The 17,262-nt window shown below is 38.9% G+C and overlaps 8 protein-coding genes across 8 annotated transcripts; 6 read left to right on the forward strand and 2 right to left on the reverse strand.

The window, feature by feature from the left end:
* Positions 1-22: 22 nt before the first annotated feature.
* Positions 23-1,462, forward strand: cxr1 (splicing factor Cxr1; the record flags this gene model as incomplete). The annotated part of the gene is made up of 1 exon (XM_056179357.1): positions 23-1,462. One exon carries the CDS (start codon positions 23-25, stop codon positions 1,460-1,462), a length of 1,440 nt encoding a protein of 479 aa, XP_056036233.1.
* A 1,447-nt stretch (positions 1,463-2,909) lies between these two features.
* Positions 2,910-6,221, forward strand: git1 (C2 domain protein Git1; the record flags this gene model as incomplete). The annotated part of the gene is made up of 1 exon (XM_056179358.1): positions 2,910-6,221. One exon carries the CDS (start codon positions 2,910-2,912, stop codon positions 6,219-6,221), a length of 3,312 nt encoding a protein of 1,103 aa, XP_056036230.1.
* Positions 6,222-6,938: 717 nt separating this feature from the next.
* Positions 6,939-7,250, reverse strand: rtc3 (SBDS family protein Rtc3; the record flags this gene model as incomplete). The annotated part of the gene is made up of 1 exon (XM_056179359.1): positions 6,939-7,250. One exon carries the CDS (start codon positions 7,248-7,250, stop codon positions 6,939-6,941), a length of 312 nt encoding a protein of 103 aa, XP_056036231.1.
* A 695-nt stretch (positions 7,251-7,945) lies between these two features.
* spo4 (serine/threonine protein kinase (DDK family) Spo4) lies at positions 7,946-9,344 on the reverse strand (the record flags this gene model as incomplete). Its single annotated transcript, XM_056179360.1, has 3 exons — positions 7,946-8,028; positions 8,084-8,251; positions 8,351-9,344. The coding sequence occupies 3 exons, from the start codon at positions 9,342-9,344 to the stop codon at positions 7,946-7,948; spliced, it is 1,245 nt and encodes a 414-aa protein (XP_056036228.1).
* Positions 9,345-10,624: 1,280 nt separating this feature from the next.
* Positions 10,625-11,274, forward strand: psg1 (membrane trafficking protein, ER to Golgi Psg1; the record flags this gene model as incomplete). Its single annotated transcript, XM_056179361.1, has 2 exons — positions 10,625-10,724; positions 10,811-11,274. 2 exons carry the CDS (start codon positions 10,625-10,627, stop codon positions 11,272-11,274), a joined length of 564 nt encoding a protein of 187 aa, XP_056036229.1.
* A 581-nt stretch (positions 11,275-11,855) lies between these two features.
* Positions 11,856-12,173, forward strand: spt4 (DSIF transcription elongation factor complex subunit Spt4; the record flags this gene model as incomplete). Its single annotated transcript, XM_056179362.1, has 1 exon — positions 11,856-12,173. The coding sequence occupies one exon, from the start codon at positions 11,856-11,858 to the stop codon at positions 12,171-12,173; it is 318 nt and encodes a 105-aa protein (XP_056036226.1).
* Positions 12,174-12,661: 488 nt separating this feature from the next.
* On the forward strand, positions 12,662-14,233 carry SOMG_00569 (aldehyde dehydrogenase, implicated in cellular detoxification; the record flags this gene model as incomplete). Its single annotated transcript, XM_056179363.1, has 1 exon — positions 12,662-14,233. The coding sequence occupies one exon, from the start codon at positions 12,662-12,664 to the stop codon at positions 14,231-14,233; it is 1,572 nt and encodes a 523-aa protein (XP_056036227.1).
* Positions 14,234-14,730: 497 nt separating this feature from the next.
* SOMG_00570 (chromatin binding protein-like protein) lies at positions 14,731-17,040 on the forward strand (the record flags this gene model as incomplete). Its single annotated transcript, XM_056179364.1, has 1 exon — positions 14,731-17,040. One exon carries the CDS (start codon positions 14,731-14,733, stop codon positions 17,038-17,040), a length of 2,310 nt encoding a protein of 769 aa, XP_056036450.1.
* Between the last annotated feature and the right edge of the window lie 222 nt (positions 17,041-17,262).

Raw genomic sequence — 17,262 nt, forward strand, 5'->3', positions numbered from 1 at the left:
TCCTGTATTGAATTTCTCTTAGATGACTTCCGTCCAATCTGAACAAGGATCGGTCCCCGAACCCAGCTTTGAGAATCCTTCCACGACTCCTCGCATACAAGACAGTCCAAGTCCTACTATGAAGCGCACTCCACAGGATCTGTCCACTAAGCCCGAAAATGGGTTCTTTGACCGCGAACCCTCGTTCGAGCCCTTCGGCGACAATGATCCTTCTTCCTTGGATGGTCCCTCCGAAGACAATATTTCCTCCATTCCCGTCATCAGCGAGCCCGCGTCCCATGAAAAAACAACCCTCTGGATGGGCGAATTGGAGCCTTGGCTCAATGAAATGTTTATCCAACAAACTTGGGCCTCTCTTGGACACAACGTCATTATCAAGCTGATTCAGAATAAATTCACCGGCCTAAATTCCGGTTACTGCTTCATTGACTTTAGTACACATGAAGAAGCCAAAGCCGCCATGGAGTATAATGGCAAACCCCTTCCCGGCACCAATCGGTTGTTCAAACTGAACTGGGCTTCTGGAGGAGGCATTGGCGGTCGTTCTTCTTCCAAAACTCCAGAGTATTCTCTTTTTGTCGGTGACTTGTCTCCCGTCGTTACAGAACGCATGTTGTTTTCCTTGTTTGCCTCCGAGTATCCTTCCTGTAAATCCGTCAAAATCATGACGGATCCTAGCACCCGCAATTCTCGAGGATACGGCTTTGTCCGGTTCACCGACGAAACCGAGCAAAAGAGCGCGCTCACCGAAATGCAGGGAAAGATTTGTGGAGATCGACCCATTCGAGTCGGAATCGCCACTCCAAAATCCAAGGCCCAAGTCATCAGTCCCGTTGGATTAATGCCCCTTAATCTTCAGCCCATGGGTTTTTACAATCCTTCGCAGTCTATGCCGCACCCCATGCCCCAGCCCGTCCCCCAATACCCTGATGCTACCAACTCTACTGTTTTTGTAGGCAGCCTTTCCAAAAATGTCTCCGAAAATGACCTTCATGCGCTGTTTCAGAACTTTGGTGATATCACGTATGTGAAAATTCCTCCAGGAAAAGGTTGCGGCTTTGTGCAGTTTGTGAGCCATCAGTCAGCAGAGCTGGCCATAGCCCAGTTGCAAGGATATCCCCTAGGTAATTCTCGCATCCGTCTCTCTTGGGGAAGAAACCAAAATTCATCGCTCAATCCTCCTCCCGTGGTAGCTTATCATTCACAGGTTTCACCCGCTTCCGTGCCTGCTGCTCCGCTTTTCCCTACCGTTGGAATGCCTGCCCAGGCTCCGTTCAGTCCTTATGCTGCAATGACCTCTTCCCCATTACCGATGCCAGCTGTCGCTCCTATGAATTTGGAAGTCCCCATGCAATCTTCCAGTTATCTTCCTGAACAGGCATACGCCCCAAGTCCGTCAAATCCCATGTCCCCCGGCGCCGTTACACCTATCGACGACTCTTTTCCAGCTATGAGACAATAATACGAAGGCAAGCGACTCTTTCCAATCATGTTCATAATTTATATTATTGGTTCTTTTTTAATTATTTGCTTCTTATTCTATTGCTTTAATTCGTCCAACCTGGTGGCATGTTTTTCAAACTTTTATTGGATTTCGTACTGCACAAAAAGGCAATTCTCCAAATCTACTCACATGCAGTAGTAGCAAATGAGAAAAAAAAGCTAAATGTTTGAGAAAATGGTGTCGAACATTTCGTTTCCCAAAGGCTAAGAATTGGAATTTTCCCGTGTATTCACTTCCGTAATTGTAGGAAAAGTGAAAAGGACTCACCAATCATCAATGTGCTTCCCGAAGACCTTTTACTGAGAATCTTTTGCCGTGAATCAGGTATGGTTTATATCTACTTCGAATAATATGTTTCTATACTAGCTTGTGTTAGCGTAGAAATATGTACTCATTGTTCTCCCTTCTATTCAACAGGAGTTTCCTCTATTGTATTTAATCGTCACAGACATCGGCATTTGGAAGACGGTAATCATCATTTTTGGTTTTAAAGAACACAGACTTATTGGCAGTTGATGATTCTATTTTCCAAGTGGTCTGTTACTATGCTTTCCGTAAGTGAACTTTTGCATCTTGCTCAGGAAGGCATGGTTCTTGGTAAACAAAATCGAAACCTTGTTGAGATCACCCATGCGAATTTTTTTGGTCATGAGTTTACGATTCTTAATCCTCAGATATTGCTGCAGAATTATTTTTTGATAGTGATGGTTTCTACAATTCCTTTTCTCATAAAGGAAAGCGTAAGCAGCTACCTGTACCTTGTCCGGCTTAAGTTTGATAATATGTGTGATGAACCAACTTTTATATTTTTTTTTTTTAGTTCGACAAATTCAAGTATTTCATTCGAACTTGATAACACTTTAGTTGTACGTTAAATTCATTTTTGGCCTATTTCCTTTATACATGACATTTGTGTTTGTAAATACTATGAAGATATCTAGGTAGCATCATTAGAGTAGTTGTACTGCGTTATTGTTACTTATATATCTTACTCGGGTCTTCCTTTGGAACTAGCACTCAGCTTCAAGGCAGCAGAAATCACCAGTATCTATCATATTCATGCATTATTCTTATAGTAGGAGTCTAATTTGAACTATATCATCTCCTTCTATAAAATCTGAAAGCTACCAACATATATTAATTGTTTCGGTCCTTGAAGACTTCAATTTCATTCCTAGTGATGCGATCCCTAAATTATTTATGCTTGTCTAATTAATTTATGAAATACTTGTTGTTTTTGAGGTTTCAAGTCTCTTTTTTTAGTGTTTAATTTGGAAAACTTAATGATACAAGTTCGACCGTAATAAATTTGTGCATTAATCGCGATCTCATTTCTGACTTCACTTTTCTTTTGATTTATTTTTGTAACACTTTCCCGCTTAGAAAGTACTCCGTTTACCCGAATATGCAGAAAACTCATATTGAACCTGTCGTGTTTTATCAGTGGACAGCAAGGGCCATTATTATGCTCTCTGCAGTCCGCAGCAGAAGAAATTCTAAACAACTGGATAGAGAAAGCGGGTTACTAGAGCAGATACGCGACAACTTGTCCCTGGCAATGGCCGATTGCCGCGAAGGAATTCCTCCTATCAAGATTCCTGGGTCTTATTTTCATCAGGCTTATAATAAGTTATCCCAACATCCTTTTGTAAAGCTACCTTCATCTTGTGATTCGTCAAATGACCTTTTTTTCCGAATTGGTATTAGTTCCTTCCTGAATCGACTTTTCCAGTCTGATGATGAAGAGATGGAACTTCTTGCCAGTCATGACAACCTTGATGATCTTGTTTTACATTTATTCAACATTATGTCTTCTCATTACTTTTCAGTTGAATTCACGTCTGTCAAATTCCTCATACAGTCTTCACAATGGCTGTTCTATACTTTGGCAGAGTGTGCAGATGAAGAATTGGAAGACCCTGAAAATGCATCTCTTTATAGATTCCTAAGTTTTTTGGCTGAATGTTGGCCTATATACGAAAAAAACTGTACTCTCAGTAGACATTTGTTTTTGCTAGGTGACTTCTCTCTCATTAGTTACATTAAGTTTATGTGCGGCGTTTTCAATTTCGCAAACTATGATGCTTTTATTTCGGAAGTTGAAAATTTGCTACCAGAGAACGTTCCCCTGGCCGCTGTCTCAGACATTCAGATATCCAAGTACCGTGCTGTTAATGATAAAGCAGAAATGAAACTTGAAGACTTTGCTGATCATTTTGCCTACGAAGCTTATGTGGACAGAGAATGTGTTTATGCTGAAAACGTAACAAGTAGGATTTTTGATAATTATCCAGACTTGGCTGGATTATTTGGTGCGTCGCGCTTATCGGATATGGATGATACTATTCTGACCACCATTCAAAAATCCAATCTTTATAGTTTGCGTCCTGATGATTGTACCATATATCTATATCGCCTTATCGAGTCTTGTTTTGATTACTGTCACAATGAAGGTAGTGGTTTTAATAATAATGTCTTATGGAGTGTACTACGAAGTTTTTTTAATGCATGGCGCATTCACCCAGGAACTGGCTGTTGTATTGTTTTAGACGTTTTGCGGAAGTTTGTCGAAGAAAATATATTAAAGTTTTCTCAAATGCGTGATCTATTTCATGCACTTTTTGTTCTTATTCGTGATTGTGATTATTCTACTTGGACCATTCGTGATTCTCAGCAATATTCTGAGCTATTGTATTACTATCACCGTAAAGCGCTAAGCGAGTTAGTTGAAACTCTTGGTTTTTGCCCTCGTTCCTCTGAAGTGTCACGGCTTATATTGGACATCATGAACAATTACATTTTCTGCAATCCTCTGTTTACTAAAAATCAGAATGACTTGAACGATGTTTATAATAGTTTCTTTTCTGATTTGCGATTGAAATTTTCTGAATTTTTTTCTAAACTCGTAAATCAAGAGTTAGCAGGAGATCCGGAAACAGATTTGGTAGGATTACGAGTAGTTGGTATGCAATTGCAAGCTACGCACGAAACTCTGAAAGCTAATTTCAAAACGAAAATTTTTAATCAACTGCTAGTCGCGGATGTCTTTGCTGAAGTTACTCTTGATTTATATTTTGAAAAATTACCTACTTTAATGAAGAAATATGTTAACATTCCTTCTTCTGAAATATCGGAAACCAGTATCGACCGAATCAACTCTCTTTACAAGCAATCACGAGATATTGTAACGAGCATGAATAAATCCTCTCTCAATTATCCAGAGTTCTATCGCTATTTTAGTGTTGAATTTGTTTATCGAAACTTAAGCATCATTATCGAAAAGGCTATTGCTAGTATTGTACCGGTTATAGTCCAGGAATCTTTCCTTCCACAGCAGGCAAGATTTTGCTCGGAGTCGTCAAAGACAATTTTGGATCCACTCCAAGAGTCTTTTGATTTTTTACAAAAGATAGATTGGCCGGATGATGGGGAAGTATACAAGTTTTATATTCACATTGGGAAATTAATCGAGAAACTAATTCACCACTATGTGAATTGTCTTCAAATCCTGTACTTTGCAAACATTGATGATAATATTTTTAATCCTATGAAAGGTCAACATTTTGAGGGCATTCCCGTGGATAAGCTCAAGGAAAAAGCCAATAGTCTGCATAAACATTACGACAAGCCAAGTTCATTTCAAGTATATGAAGAATCCTTGACTCTAATCAACACAGTGCGATTGGTGAAAGACTGGATGATGGTATTAAACCAACGGCTGGATCATAAAATTATAGAGGAAAAGTCTTTACCGTACAAGCATGCAGAGTCAGTGAACTGCAAATTTGTGTTTTCAGTCTTAGCGGCTCATATTATGGTCCCTATAGATGCACCCTTTGAATATTATGTTGTGCTTCAAGATGAGAAGTCAGAATTTTCAAGACAAACCCATTCTGTTCGGGATGCAATTTTGCCTACATGGAAAGAAATGATGGAATTGAGAATTAAAGGGCGGAAATGTTATAAAATAGCGCTTTTTCAGAAGAATTACGAAACAGGCTCAAAGGAAATATATGGCTGTGCAAATGTAGAAATTGATCCTGAAAAGTTCAAAAAGGAGCATGATAAGACTATGTGGGTCGATCTGAATGAAGGTGGACGGGTTTTACTTAAAGAACAGGTGCTCATAATACGAGAAAGCCCAGGCTTTTATTATTCGAGTTTGGTCGATTTCCTTTCCGTTTCTGAAGAAAAAATGTTGAATGCAATGTCTGCAGGGTTAATCACATTCATTCGTGGGTTTATGGAACGAGGAGGCTTATTCAAGCTTGTTCGATACTTGAATGAGGAAGGAGAACCAGAGCGGTCAAATCCGGAAGAGGACCCAGATTATAAAACTGTGGCAGAACGAGAACAACAAGGTCTACTTGCCGAAATGGATGAAGTGTTTTACTGGTTTTATGTGAACATGTTGCCCAAACCACTATTTATTTTGCTATCACGGTTATGGTTTAATCTTGTGGAAATCATCCGAGATATTTTGATTCCTGTGACTTCAAAGTCACCAGCGTTGCAGAGGATACCGTTAAACCGCAAAGAGCTTCGGGTTGTCTACTCATGGCTCAATTTGTTTTATGATTTCTTCCAAAACTTTCGGGACATTGTTCCTCTTGATTTTCTCAACACAGATGATTACAAGAGTGTGAAATCCCTTAAGGACTATTACTTTGTAAAAGGTCATGCTATGGATGATGATGACGATGACGACGACTTGTAGAGACTCAAATGTACGGTTGTGGTGTTGTTTTTCGTGGTGAAATAATTTGGATGTTATCCAAAAGGAAGGCAGGGCTTGGATAAGGATATAAAGATATAAATATGAAATGATATAAAGGTTGGTTCGAATGAAATTGTATTTGGTATCTAGCTAGGTTACTAGGTTTGGATATTGAGCATAACTAACAAAATGAACGTACGGGGATTCCAATTCATACATACATGGAATTATATTTCTTTCTCGACTTTGAACAAGACATTTTGTATCCGTCGACTTTTGTTAGACTTGAACTCGCTCGCTCTCTTTGTATATGAAATCGTGCTGGAAAAAGCACGTCTGTTTTAATGGACATTATCTTCACTAGCCTTCCTCACTTTTACAACCTTTTTATTCTTTTGAACCAAAACGACTTTTTATTCATTTCTATTCATAAAACACTCGTAAATTTTCGTCATTAAACTGTTACTCATATACAGACGCATATTAATGCAAAGCAAGACGAGAATGCATCCCTTGGATTCTGAAATTCTTCAGAAAGGATGATTAAAATCAACACACTCTTCTTTTCGTTTATATCCTTGTGCATGAAAAGGCAATGGCCACAAATAGAATAGGGGTATATTACAGATGGAATCTGATCTTAACCCATCAAAACATCGATAGCATTCGATGGCTCGTGGAATCCTTCTAATTGTTTCCCAATACGGAGTCTCATGTTTAGAATTGCTTCACACCCTGGTGTTGACGATGAGGAGTGATCTTGCCTTCGGAAAGGATCTTGGAGCAGACATCAACGTCCTTACTAGTACCGAAAGCGTTTTCGAGTTCCAACTTGGAGGCCTTTGAAAGCTCACCTTCACTTCCCTTGTTCAAGGAAAAGACTTGGAAAGAGTCAACCACCTGGGTCAAAGGGATGGTCTTGTCAGAGCGCCAGTTGTTCACATCGTTTTGGCTAGCAGCAATAATGACGAAGGAAGCAGCGTCGGTTTGGTAGAAAACGCGAGTTTGATTAGCAGGTCCACTAGACATGTTGTTTAAATAGTTACAATAACTTCAAAGGTCTAAATAAACCGATAAATGCAGAAATTCGTTAAAAGAGTGAGCGCTTTGTAATAGTAATCTTTCCTTTTTTATGAGGATATTACTACTTAAATTCAATGGTTTGAATGATGCTGAAACACGGGAGAATTGCCCTTTATATACTTTGCTCAGAGCATCTTCCATAATTCCATCGATGGAAGTATACGTAATAAAAATTACGTCACACTTGCGTTTGCTGAGGTTCGTTTTAGAAGCGAGGAATGACAACACATAGACCAAGGTACGTAGGAGAAAAGAAAAGAAGCTTCCCAACTTTTTACCGAGACGAAACATGACGTCAAGTGTAAACAACAGAAAAAAGAAAATTCAAGAAACACACTCCTGCAAAGGAATGGAAAATCAAAATTACTAGAGGCTTGTTTGCTTGTCTATTTGGTTTGTTTGTTTGTTTACGTGAAAATATGGGGGAATAAAAGAATGCTTGTTATTAAAATGCAGATTACTGATACAGAGTTTCATTTCGCTAGTCATAAAATGGAGAGAATTCGTGTTTAATGGAGAATGAGAATACCCAAATGAAAAGGAAAAGGACGATGGATGGACGGACGGATGGGTCGATGGGTCGATACTCTCTCGTCGTTCTCGTTTGACAGGTCCCGTCGGTTGGTGTGAGTTGATTTGTCTTATGGGTATGTCATTCGGTGCATGCCTGCCACTTTGAAAAAGTCATGTTCCAAAGCAGCTTCAGCGCTAAGTCGCTTCGATGCTGTATGAGATTTGTTAGCTTTTTGAATTTGCTAATGTAGGGTCTTGAAACTTACGCTGTAACTCGAGCAACTTGTCCAGCAAGTCAATGACAAGAGCAACTTCATATCCGGCACTCACATCCAGTAAAGAGTTTTCGTCGCTTTTTGTGATGCTGCCAATCAGATCGAGCCAGTTATGCTTTTGATCTTGCACTGTTGTGAGATTGTCAGACCAGATTTGTCCTAGTCAAGAATTAGTGAACCATGAACCCTTTTTTCAAATGAAGAGATGCCAACTTCTTTTTCTTTTTTATTTTCGCTTTCCTTTTTATTCTTACTTACCATGCAACAAGGCACATCTGGACATTTGATTTCTCCCAAAAATGTGTGCGAGCTCAACAATGGCATCGATGTCGTCCTCACATCGGAAAAAAGGGTATCTTCGAGTCAGAAAACACAGGAGAATTACTCCCACTGACCAAACATCAATAATGGATGTTTGGTATTGGCAACGAAATAGCACTTCTGGAGCCCTGAATCCCCGTGTGCCTGCCCGATCAGCTCTCTTGGTAGGGCGAGGATCGTGAACTAGATATCCGTCGGACGGATCTGCGATGGTCTTCTCAAAGGGATAAAAGTCATAATACTTGCCGTCCTGCTTTAGTTTTCGTAATCGGTCAATGCAGCAGTTCTCGGAAGGCGTATCTGCCACCTGCCATTGAGCAAGTCCAAAGTCAAGAATCACTCCCCTTTGAGTATATGGATTCCATGCAAAATTTCCGGGTTTGATGTCTCGGTGGATAATTCCTTTGGAAGCGATGTGTGCAAGTCCTTTCAGTAGGTCCTGTAGGTAGGTAGCAATTTCGGGCAGTGTGTACTTCATGTAAAAGTCTCGGAATTCTGCATGTTGGATAAATGGAAGCACTATTAATACTTGATCTTGATGTCGGACAGCGGTAATCATGTTGAGGACGCATTCACTGCCACGAAGCTCATGAAGCATTTCCAGCTCCGTCTGGATGCGGGATGGCAAAACCGTTGCATATACTCTTTTAATGGCAACAAATTGCTGTCGTAAGCGCTTTCCCTTTTCGTGTCCATTTTGATTTTCTATTTGCGAAGTAATCCAATACGAATTGTCGTAGCTATCAAAGTGTCTATCAATAGCTTTAAACACACTGCTAAAGCTACCAGCTCCTACGAGCTTTACAACATGGTAATCCTCTTCAATGCTTGGAAATGCTTGTACAAGCTTTGCAATTTCAGGCAAGTCTTCCCGATCAACATCATTAGCGTAAATGCCGGTATTTCCAAACGGTAATAGCATAGAAAGCATTATTTCTGCTTATGTTTATTATATTATATTTGTGTTTGGCTGTGTACAAGCTTGGTTCGCTTCTCTTTTTATACATGCATTGTTTGTTTACATTTGAGTCGGTCTTTTCCCTAACCCAAACAAACACCATGTCCTTCATTTTCATCACCATTGGTCAAAATTTTTTAGGAATCATGATTTTTTAAATCTATATCGAAAAGTTCGATGCATCTCTTCCCCATTTTGAAGCCTGTACTCGTTTCTGTTTGTTTTCTTTCCGACCCAAAAATCTAAATTTCCAAAGAGATTTTTCGAAATTCCTTTTTTCTTTTTTCTCTTTTTTTTTGTTTTAGCTTTCTTCAAATCGCTTCAACGACTGGTTTTGGATGGTCGAAACCAACGGTCGAACATTTGGGTCAGACTAACCTGCAAAAAGGAATGATTTCGAAGCATTCATGACCATACTTTTACAATTTCTATTTCAATTTTATTTTCTTCTCTACTCGTGCATTTTTTCTTTTCTTCAACCTTTGATTTCATCCAACCCAAGTTTGTTTATTTACTATTAAAGATGTTGTAGCTCAGTAACCCATTTTGGTAAAAAAACCATTGTATTCATGGGACAGATGGGTTTAATGTCTATCTTTTCTTTTTCTTTTTCATTTCTATTGAAATGAAAACCTGAAATTGGAAAGCTTCGAGTTGCTTGCTGTTGTTGTTATTTTTTATTTTTATATTTTTCAAGAAAAGGAAATGTTTATGGCTTTGGGATTTGCTAGAGCAAATGAAGGACTTTAGCATGAATGGGTTGGATCTGCTTAAACGATTTCTTAGAAGTTGTTCGATTCATTTCCGGTGGACTGGGCTCCTGCTGAAGGAGAAAATTCAACTCTGTGTCCATACTAAAAAGAGCTCCATTGATTTGCCAAGGAGTGTTTTTTTTTTGGAAATTCTAAAAGAATTGTAATAAGAACAGTTTCAGATTTCCTGAAATCATTAAATTCACCCATAGCTATTGTTGGTTTGCCTTGGGATAACTTATTGATCGTTCGTCAAAAAGACGAGCAGTTTTTTCTTTTTTTTAGATTACTATATTTTGTTTTACAATTCAAATAATATCCATACTGTATTCGCTGAAGAAACATTTACGAGTGGGTACTTGAATGTAATGATTCCCTCTACAACTTCTTTCTTTCCCATATCTCCAAACAAACAAATTGGAAGCATTGGCTTATTTGTTTATGCATTGGTAGGACTTTCATTTTCTTTTTGTTTAATCAACTTATAAATATTGGGAAATCATGATGAAGTCTACTCTCTTTCTATCTCTGTTTTCCGTAGTGTTTTTGGCTTTCGCTTCCATTGCTCGAGCAGATGTGGAATTGTTGACCCCAGGCTCAGGTAATGCAATTATAAATTGTCTAAATGCTATGCATTTAGTTCAATACCCATTCCAAAAGAATATAGACTAACGCTTTCATCTTTAGGGTCTCGATGGGCAGTTGGCTATACGTATGCTGTGCGATGGAAACAGCCAGCAGAAGAATTTTTAGAAGTCGCACTTGAAAACAAGGATCAAAACAATACCGTTATTACAAGTAGCGGGATTATCCCCTCGAACCAAACATTTTGGTTTGTCAAAATCGATAAAAAATGGTTGAATAAACAAGATAACAAGACAACCCGCATCGTTGTCGCTCCGCAAAACGGCGAAAAAACAAAAGTACAGGTTGGTCCAGAGATCCTTTTGTCCTCATCTTTCTATTGGATGCACGTTGTTGACAAAGCAGCATTTGACTATAATCCCATAGACAAGCGACTAGCCATAGGAATTTCAGTTGCTTTAACCTGTAGTATTTTGTTGATATTAGTGATTCACATCAGTACTCGGAAAACTCGAAGAATTCTTGCGAGTGAACGGAAGAACCAACTGTCTACGTTTCGTGGATAGTGATCCACTCTTCAGCAGCAAAAGACAATTGTGTTTTATTAAGAAATTATTTTAGGCCATTGAACGTTTATTTTTTTTCAAAAGGTCTTGGGGAATTTGGACCTTTTGTTTCAACTGAAATGTTCAGTATAAGGTACTATCCTTAAATGGGGTTCAAACAAGAAAACTACGTAGTTTTTTAAAACGTATATTGCTTTCTTTTCGTGTTTCGACTGTCTTTTTTAAAATGTTGCTCTCCTTACTCACGCACTCAAATGTATGCTGACCAGACCATTTGTCAAGTCATCAAGAACGAGTGTACGATGGATTCTTTCCTTCTTTATCTATTTATCGAGTAAAAAAGTTGCTCTGCCTAATCCTAGTTTTAAAAATATTGAGATGCTGTCACTGACGGGGGGAACCTTAGAATCGAGAAATACTGTATTTTCCTTCACTCTCATTTTCTTTTTTCATTATATTTCAAGTTTTATTCATTTTTATTATAGTCTACGGGCGTTTTTACCTAGCACTAATTTCTAGTATTCACCATAGATTCTATGTGACCATAACCAACACCCAGCAATTGAATTCACCTCAGAAAGATGGACAAATTGAGTCGTTCTCGTTCTAGAGCATGCTTAATATGTGGAATTGTACTTCCTCATAATGTTTTCGCGAATAAAGGTTGTCCAAATGACGGTGTTGACGACGTGGAAACGTTTACTTCTCCTGTCTTTGAAGGCATCATGGCAATGATGGTACCTACAGAATCATGGGTCGCTAGATGGCAGAGGATCGATAATTTCACTCCAGGAATCTATGCAACACGCGTCCAAGGCGTTCTTAACGACGACATAGTTGAATCTTTGCGTCGTCGGGGTATTAACTACAGGCCACGCAATGGTACACCATGGGATTAATTCGGTTTAAAAACAAATGCGTACATTTCACAACATATCTTTTTGAATGCCCTCATATCTCCTCGTTTTCCACAAACATTATCCTTTTTTCTCTTTTTTTTTCATTTTGACGGCTAACTCGTTCCTCCTCCTTATAACCACGATATATCATTTACCGTATATTATCTTATTTTTGTTAGTTGATTTTACGATGTCGTTGTATCTCTTAACTTGGTTGAAAAGGTCGACTGATTATTATGGTACTGCTTCCTCCTCAAAATATTGTGTTGTCCATTTTCGGGCATCTGCCACTTAGGACTTGCGTTTTCTTGCTTTTGTGTTCTATAACTCGGCCCAGCTTTACTTGCTACATTCTCTTTTTGCGCTTTGTCCTTGGTAACGTTCGTTTTCGCCATCGCCCTCGTTTGAAGTTCATTGCTTGTTCCTGACGCGACTTTTTTTTTATTACAATCCTATCGATTACTTGCATTTGTCGATTGCTATCAAGAATGGATGAAAAATTTATAACGTGTCATTGCCCTGGAGATGGTTCTTTACTCGGACGCGTCGATCTTCATCAGCCTGGCGACATTGACCGATCAATTCGCTTGGCCGAGGAGGCACAGAGATCGTGGAAGAAAACATCATTTCAGGAAAGAAAAAGGTTTCTGCTAGCATTGAAAAAAAACATCTTGAAAAATCAAGATAAGTATGCAGAGATCGCTTGCAAAGATACGGGTAAAACACTTGTCGATGCTGCATTTGGAGAGATTTTGGTTACGTTGGAGAAAATCAATTGGACAGTAAAGAATGGTGAACAATCGCTTCGTCCTACAAAGCGACCTACTTCTCTTCTTACTTCCTATAAACATGGTTATGTCCACTACGAGCCTATTGGTGTGATAGCTGCTCTTGTAAGTTGGAACTACCCTTTGCATAATGCCCTTGGTCCCATTATTTCTGCTCTTTTCGCAGGAAACGCCATCGTTGTCAAAGGAAGTGAATTAACTGCTTGGTCTACCCACCAGTATTGTGAAATAGTTCGCCAATTACTAAAGTCTCTTGGTCATAACCCTGACTTAGTTCAGTGTACCACCTGTCTTCCAAGGGTAGCTGATTATTTGACAAGCCATCCAGGACTTCGTCATATAACCTTTATTGGTTCCCAATCAGTTGCCAAACTAGTCGCCGCCTCTGCTGCTAAACAGCTGACACCGCTTTGTCTGGAGCTCGGTGGTAAAGATCCTTGTATCCTTAACGATGATCATCGTCTAGACGAAGTCCTTTCTATTGTCATGCGTGGTGTATTTCAAAGTGCTGGTCAGAATTGCATTGGTATTGAACGAATCATTGCCTTAGATGCCATATATGACGCCGTTATCACGAGGTTATACAACCGAATTGCTCCCATGCGGCTTGGAATGTATATGCAGAAAGACGTAGATATGGGGGCAATGGTTTCCAATAACCGTTTTGATCATCTTGAAGAATTAATCCAAGATGCTGTGAAGCAAGGCGCTCGTTTGATTTGCGGTGGTAGCCGTTACCGACATCCGAAGTATCCAAATGGTTTCTACTTTCTACCGACTTTACTTGTAGATGTAAGGAACGAGATGAAGATTGCTCAAGAAGAATGCTTTGCTCCTATTGCTTGCGTCTTTCGTGCTAAGAATCAAGAACATGCTCTAGAGATTGCAAATGGCACTAACTTTGGTTTGGGCGCTTCTGTTTTCAGTAAAGACAAGGAAATATGTGGATACTACGTTGAAAACTTGGAAAGCGGTATGGTCGCTGTGAATGATTTTGGTGCGTTTTATTTACTGCAAATGCCTTTTGGTGGCTGTAAACAGAGCGGTTATGGACGATTCGCCGGATATGAAGGTCTTCAAGGAATTTGTAATTCTAAATCTGTTGCATTCGATCGCTTCAAATCAATCCATACCGGTATTCCACCGGCTGTTGACTACCCCATTCCTGATTCCCAAAAAGCGTGGCAGTTTATTCGAGGCTTGGTGGGCACTGTCTATGGTGCATGGATTGGACTTTTGCCAAACGTTTATAAGCTTATACGAAATTCCTAAAATACTCTTCCGTTAATTATGAAACCGTTCCTTATGAAAGTCCCACCATGTATCTGGTAATTTACTTTTTTAATCGGACAGAGCCATATATGAATCTTTTCCTTATCTTATTTTTAGACATGCCTAATTAGAAGACGTCTGTCTTGTATTGTTATTATCGTACTTTACTCATCAACAAAATTTAGAGAAATATCAAGCCCTTTAGATTCTTACATAGAAAATATATCTTTCAAATTCTTCCAACATACTTTATAAATTCATAAAACCAATATCAGTAGCTAAATTAAGCTTGGTGTTACATAAATATTGAGTGTCCAACGTGCCTCAACTGCACTTACTACCTGCAAACTATTCGATAGTAGTAAAAAAGTCCGCTGCTTGGTTTTATTGCAGAGAAGTATTCATTTTCTTTGTCATTTCATTTTAATTTTCTTTTGCTCTTGTAAGAAAAGCTTTCAGCCAGCGATTAGTTTTATAATAGGGAATCCACCGACGGCATGAAAATCGAACGCTCTGTTCGGCTTTTAGTAAAAAGTCTACTGTTTGTATATTTGTTTTCTGTGATCATACAGGATAATGGAGTTTTAGCTCGCAAAGTTCCAAAGCAACAAGAGAACTTAGTGCAAAGTGTGTATAATCACCACGTTCGTCCATTGGGAACTGCTGTTCATTCACAATTTGCAAAAGCAACGCCCCCTTTGTTTGATGGTGCTAAACAAGCTAGAGATGATGTGAAATCTTACTATGACAAGCATGCTAAGCCCAGCCTTGACAACTTTCATGACAATATGAAGAAGTCTGGCTATTTTGAAATTCCTAAGAATTTAGAAAGCTATGGAAAACAGACTTGGGAAGCTATTTCAAATGTGAAGAACAACCAAAAACTCCATAAACTTTGCGTTGATGTGAAAACGAGAACTTCTATTACCTATACAGAAATTGTCGTTCCCGCGACTGAAAAGTTCATTGCCCAAATTCAAATATATGCAAAATGGATTTCTGAAAAAGTTTACGAGCTTTGGATTAATTATATTATCCCAAATTATCAGCATTACAAGCCAATTGTTCGTAAAAAGAGCATTGATGGGTATATGGAGTTTCGCTATGTAATTCTTCCGTATTTAAACTCTTCCTTTTGGCAAATGATTAATGTTTTGTCTTATAATTTGACTTCTTTCTGGAACATGCACATGCGTCCTCAGCTACAACATATATATGAAAGCGTCTTGCATGAAAATTCCGAAAACTATGCTTCTTCTACAACAGCTAAAATGGTTAGTGATATCTCATCGTCTATGCTTTCTACCCCTGTTGCTTCCACGACTGCGAATCCTATTAACAAACTTGCCATTGAACAAACTATAACTCCTTCATATCCCGAAGACATTGTTTCATCTAGCAAAACGGTTGGCCCTGAGTATGATCAAAGAAGCTGCATTAGCAATACTTTTGCTCACCTTAGCCAAGAGTTTGATAGCATTGAAAGTGAATTCGGTAACAACATTGAAGAACAATGGAAGCAATCGTTTCATAATACGAACGAGTACTTTTCCAAAGAGTTAAAGTCTTTTGAGGAGCTATCGAATCTCCGGGTTTTGGCAATTGAAAACTCACTGGGAAATTTAGTGTTCCGTGCTCAAACACTTGGTTATGATGATGCGGTCACTGAGTTATTAGCAGGTGTAAAAAAGGCGATTTTGAACACTCATGAACGAGCTGTCGAGTTGCGTAACCTTGCAGAAATACTTCAGAAAGATATCGTTGACCGTGTGGAGTCTAGTGCTGATTTTATCCGCAATCAAACATACTCATCTTTCCAAGTTGCTGTGGCTGCTTGTAATGGAAATATTCATGATGATGATGAGAAAGTAAGAGAATTAACGCCCGTATTAGATAAAGTGCATCGTTTTATGGATTCCACGGTGAAGGATATGAATACGAAGCAAAGCTCATTAATGGAGCAAAGAAAGCGCCAATACCTATCTAGAATCGGAAGCATCGCCTCCGACACGATTCGTCGCTTGACAGCAATAAAAAATTCCCATAAGGTGAAAATAAATTCCAATATTGACACAGAACTTTATGAAGTGGAACCTACTTTAGCTGATCAAACTCAAAAGATTATTGAAATAAACGCCGAACATGCGCACTGCGATGATATTTCTTTGGGTACAGCTTCTTATGAATTGCATGAAGCTGTCACAGGCGTTCCTTCTCCGGTAGCTGACAAAAAACATTTAAACGCAGAAGTCAGTCACTCTAGTAAGCAAAACGATGTGCCAACGAGTTCACCCATTAAAGTGCCAGGAGACGATACTGTCAGTCAATCTATCGTTGAAGAGAGTATTCCCACTTTATCTGTTAGGGATACTAGGAAAGACGAAGAGAATGTTTATTCAATTTTGCCTATTCAATATGACGAAAAAGAGCAAGCAAAGGCTGTTCCTACTCCTTCTGCGGGTTCACAAGAAAAAGAGGAACCTGAAAGTGTTTATTCTATTCTACCCATTGAATATGATGAGAAGGAACAAGAGAATGTGTTATCAACGGTTTCTGATGAATCTAAAGCGAAACACCACGGTCATCCTACCGGTTCTGCCCAAGACAAGAAGGATGAAGAGCAAGTTTACTCAATTTTGCCTGTGGAAGTGGATGAGAAAGATGTTGAACAATTTTCTTCCGATTTTTCTATAAACAGTGGCACACCAACTTCAAAAACTGGCTATGCGACAGTACCAGTCGAGGTGCCGGAAGAGTCTGTGACGGATAATTCTAATAAATTTGACGCCGAACATCGTTTCGACTAATGAATCTGCCTCTACAGCTGCTACTCAGGTTGCTGAATAAGTGCTTGGAGTAATGGCACTGGTTGATATAATTTATGTTCATAATGTGGATTGCTAAGGTAATGAAAGAGCTAATCTTCCAAGCTCTTTATGTCAATTATTATTAATTAAGGATTATAATGGTATGAAATATAGATGGTTTATTCGATTTGAAATAGTTTTTATAAAGTTTTCTACGGCAGT

This window comes from Schizosaccharomyces osmophilus, chromosome 1 (assembly GCF_027921745.1).
Source record: "Schizosaccharomyces osmophilus chromosome 1, complete sequence".
NCBI lineage: Eukaryota > Fungi > Ascomycota > Schizosaccharomycetes > Schizosaccharomycetales > Schizosaccharomycetaceae > Schizosaccharomyces > Schizosaccharomyces osmophilus.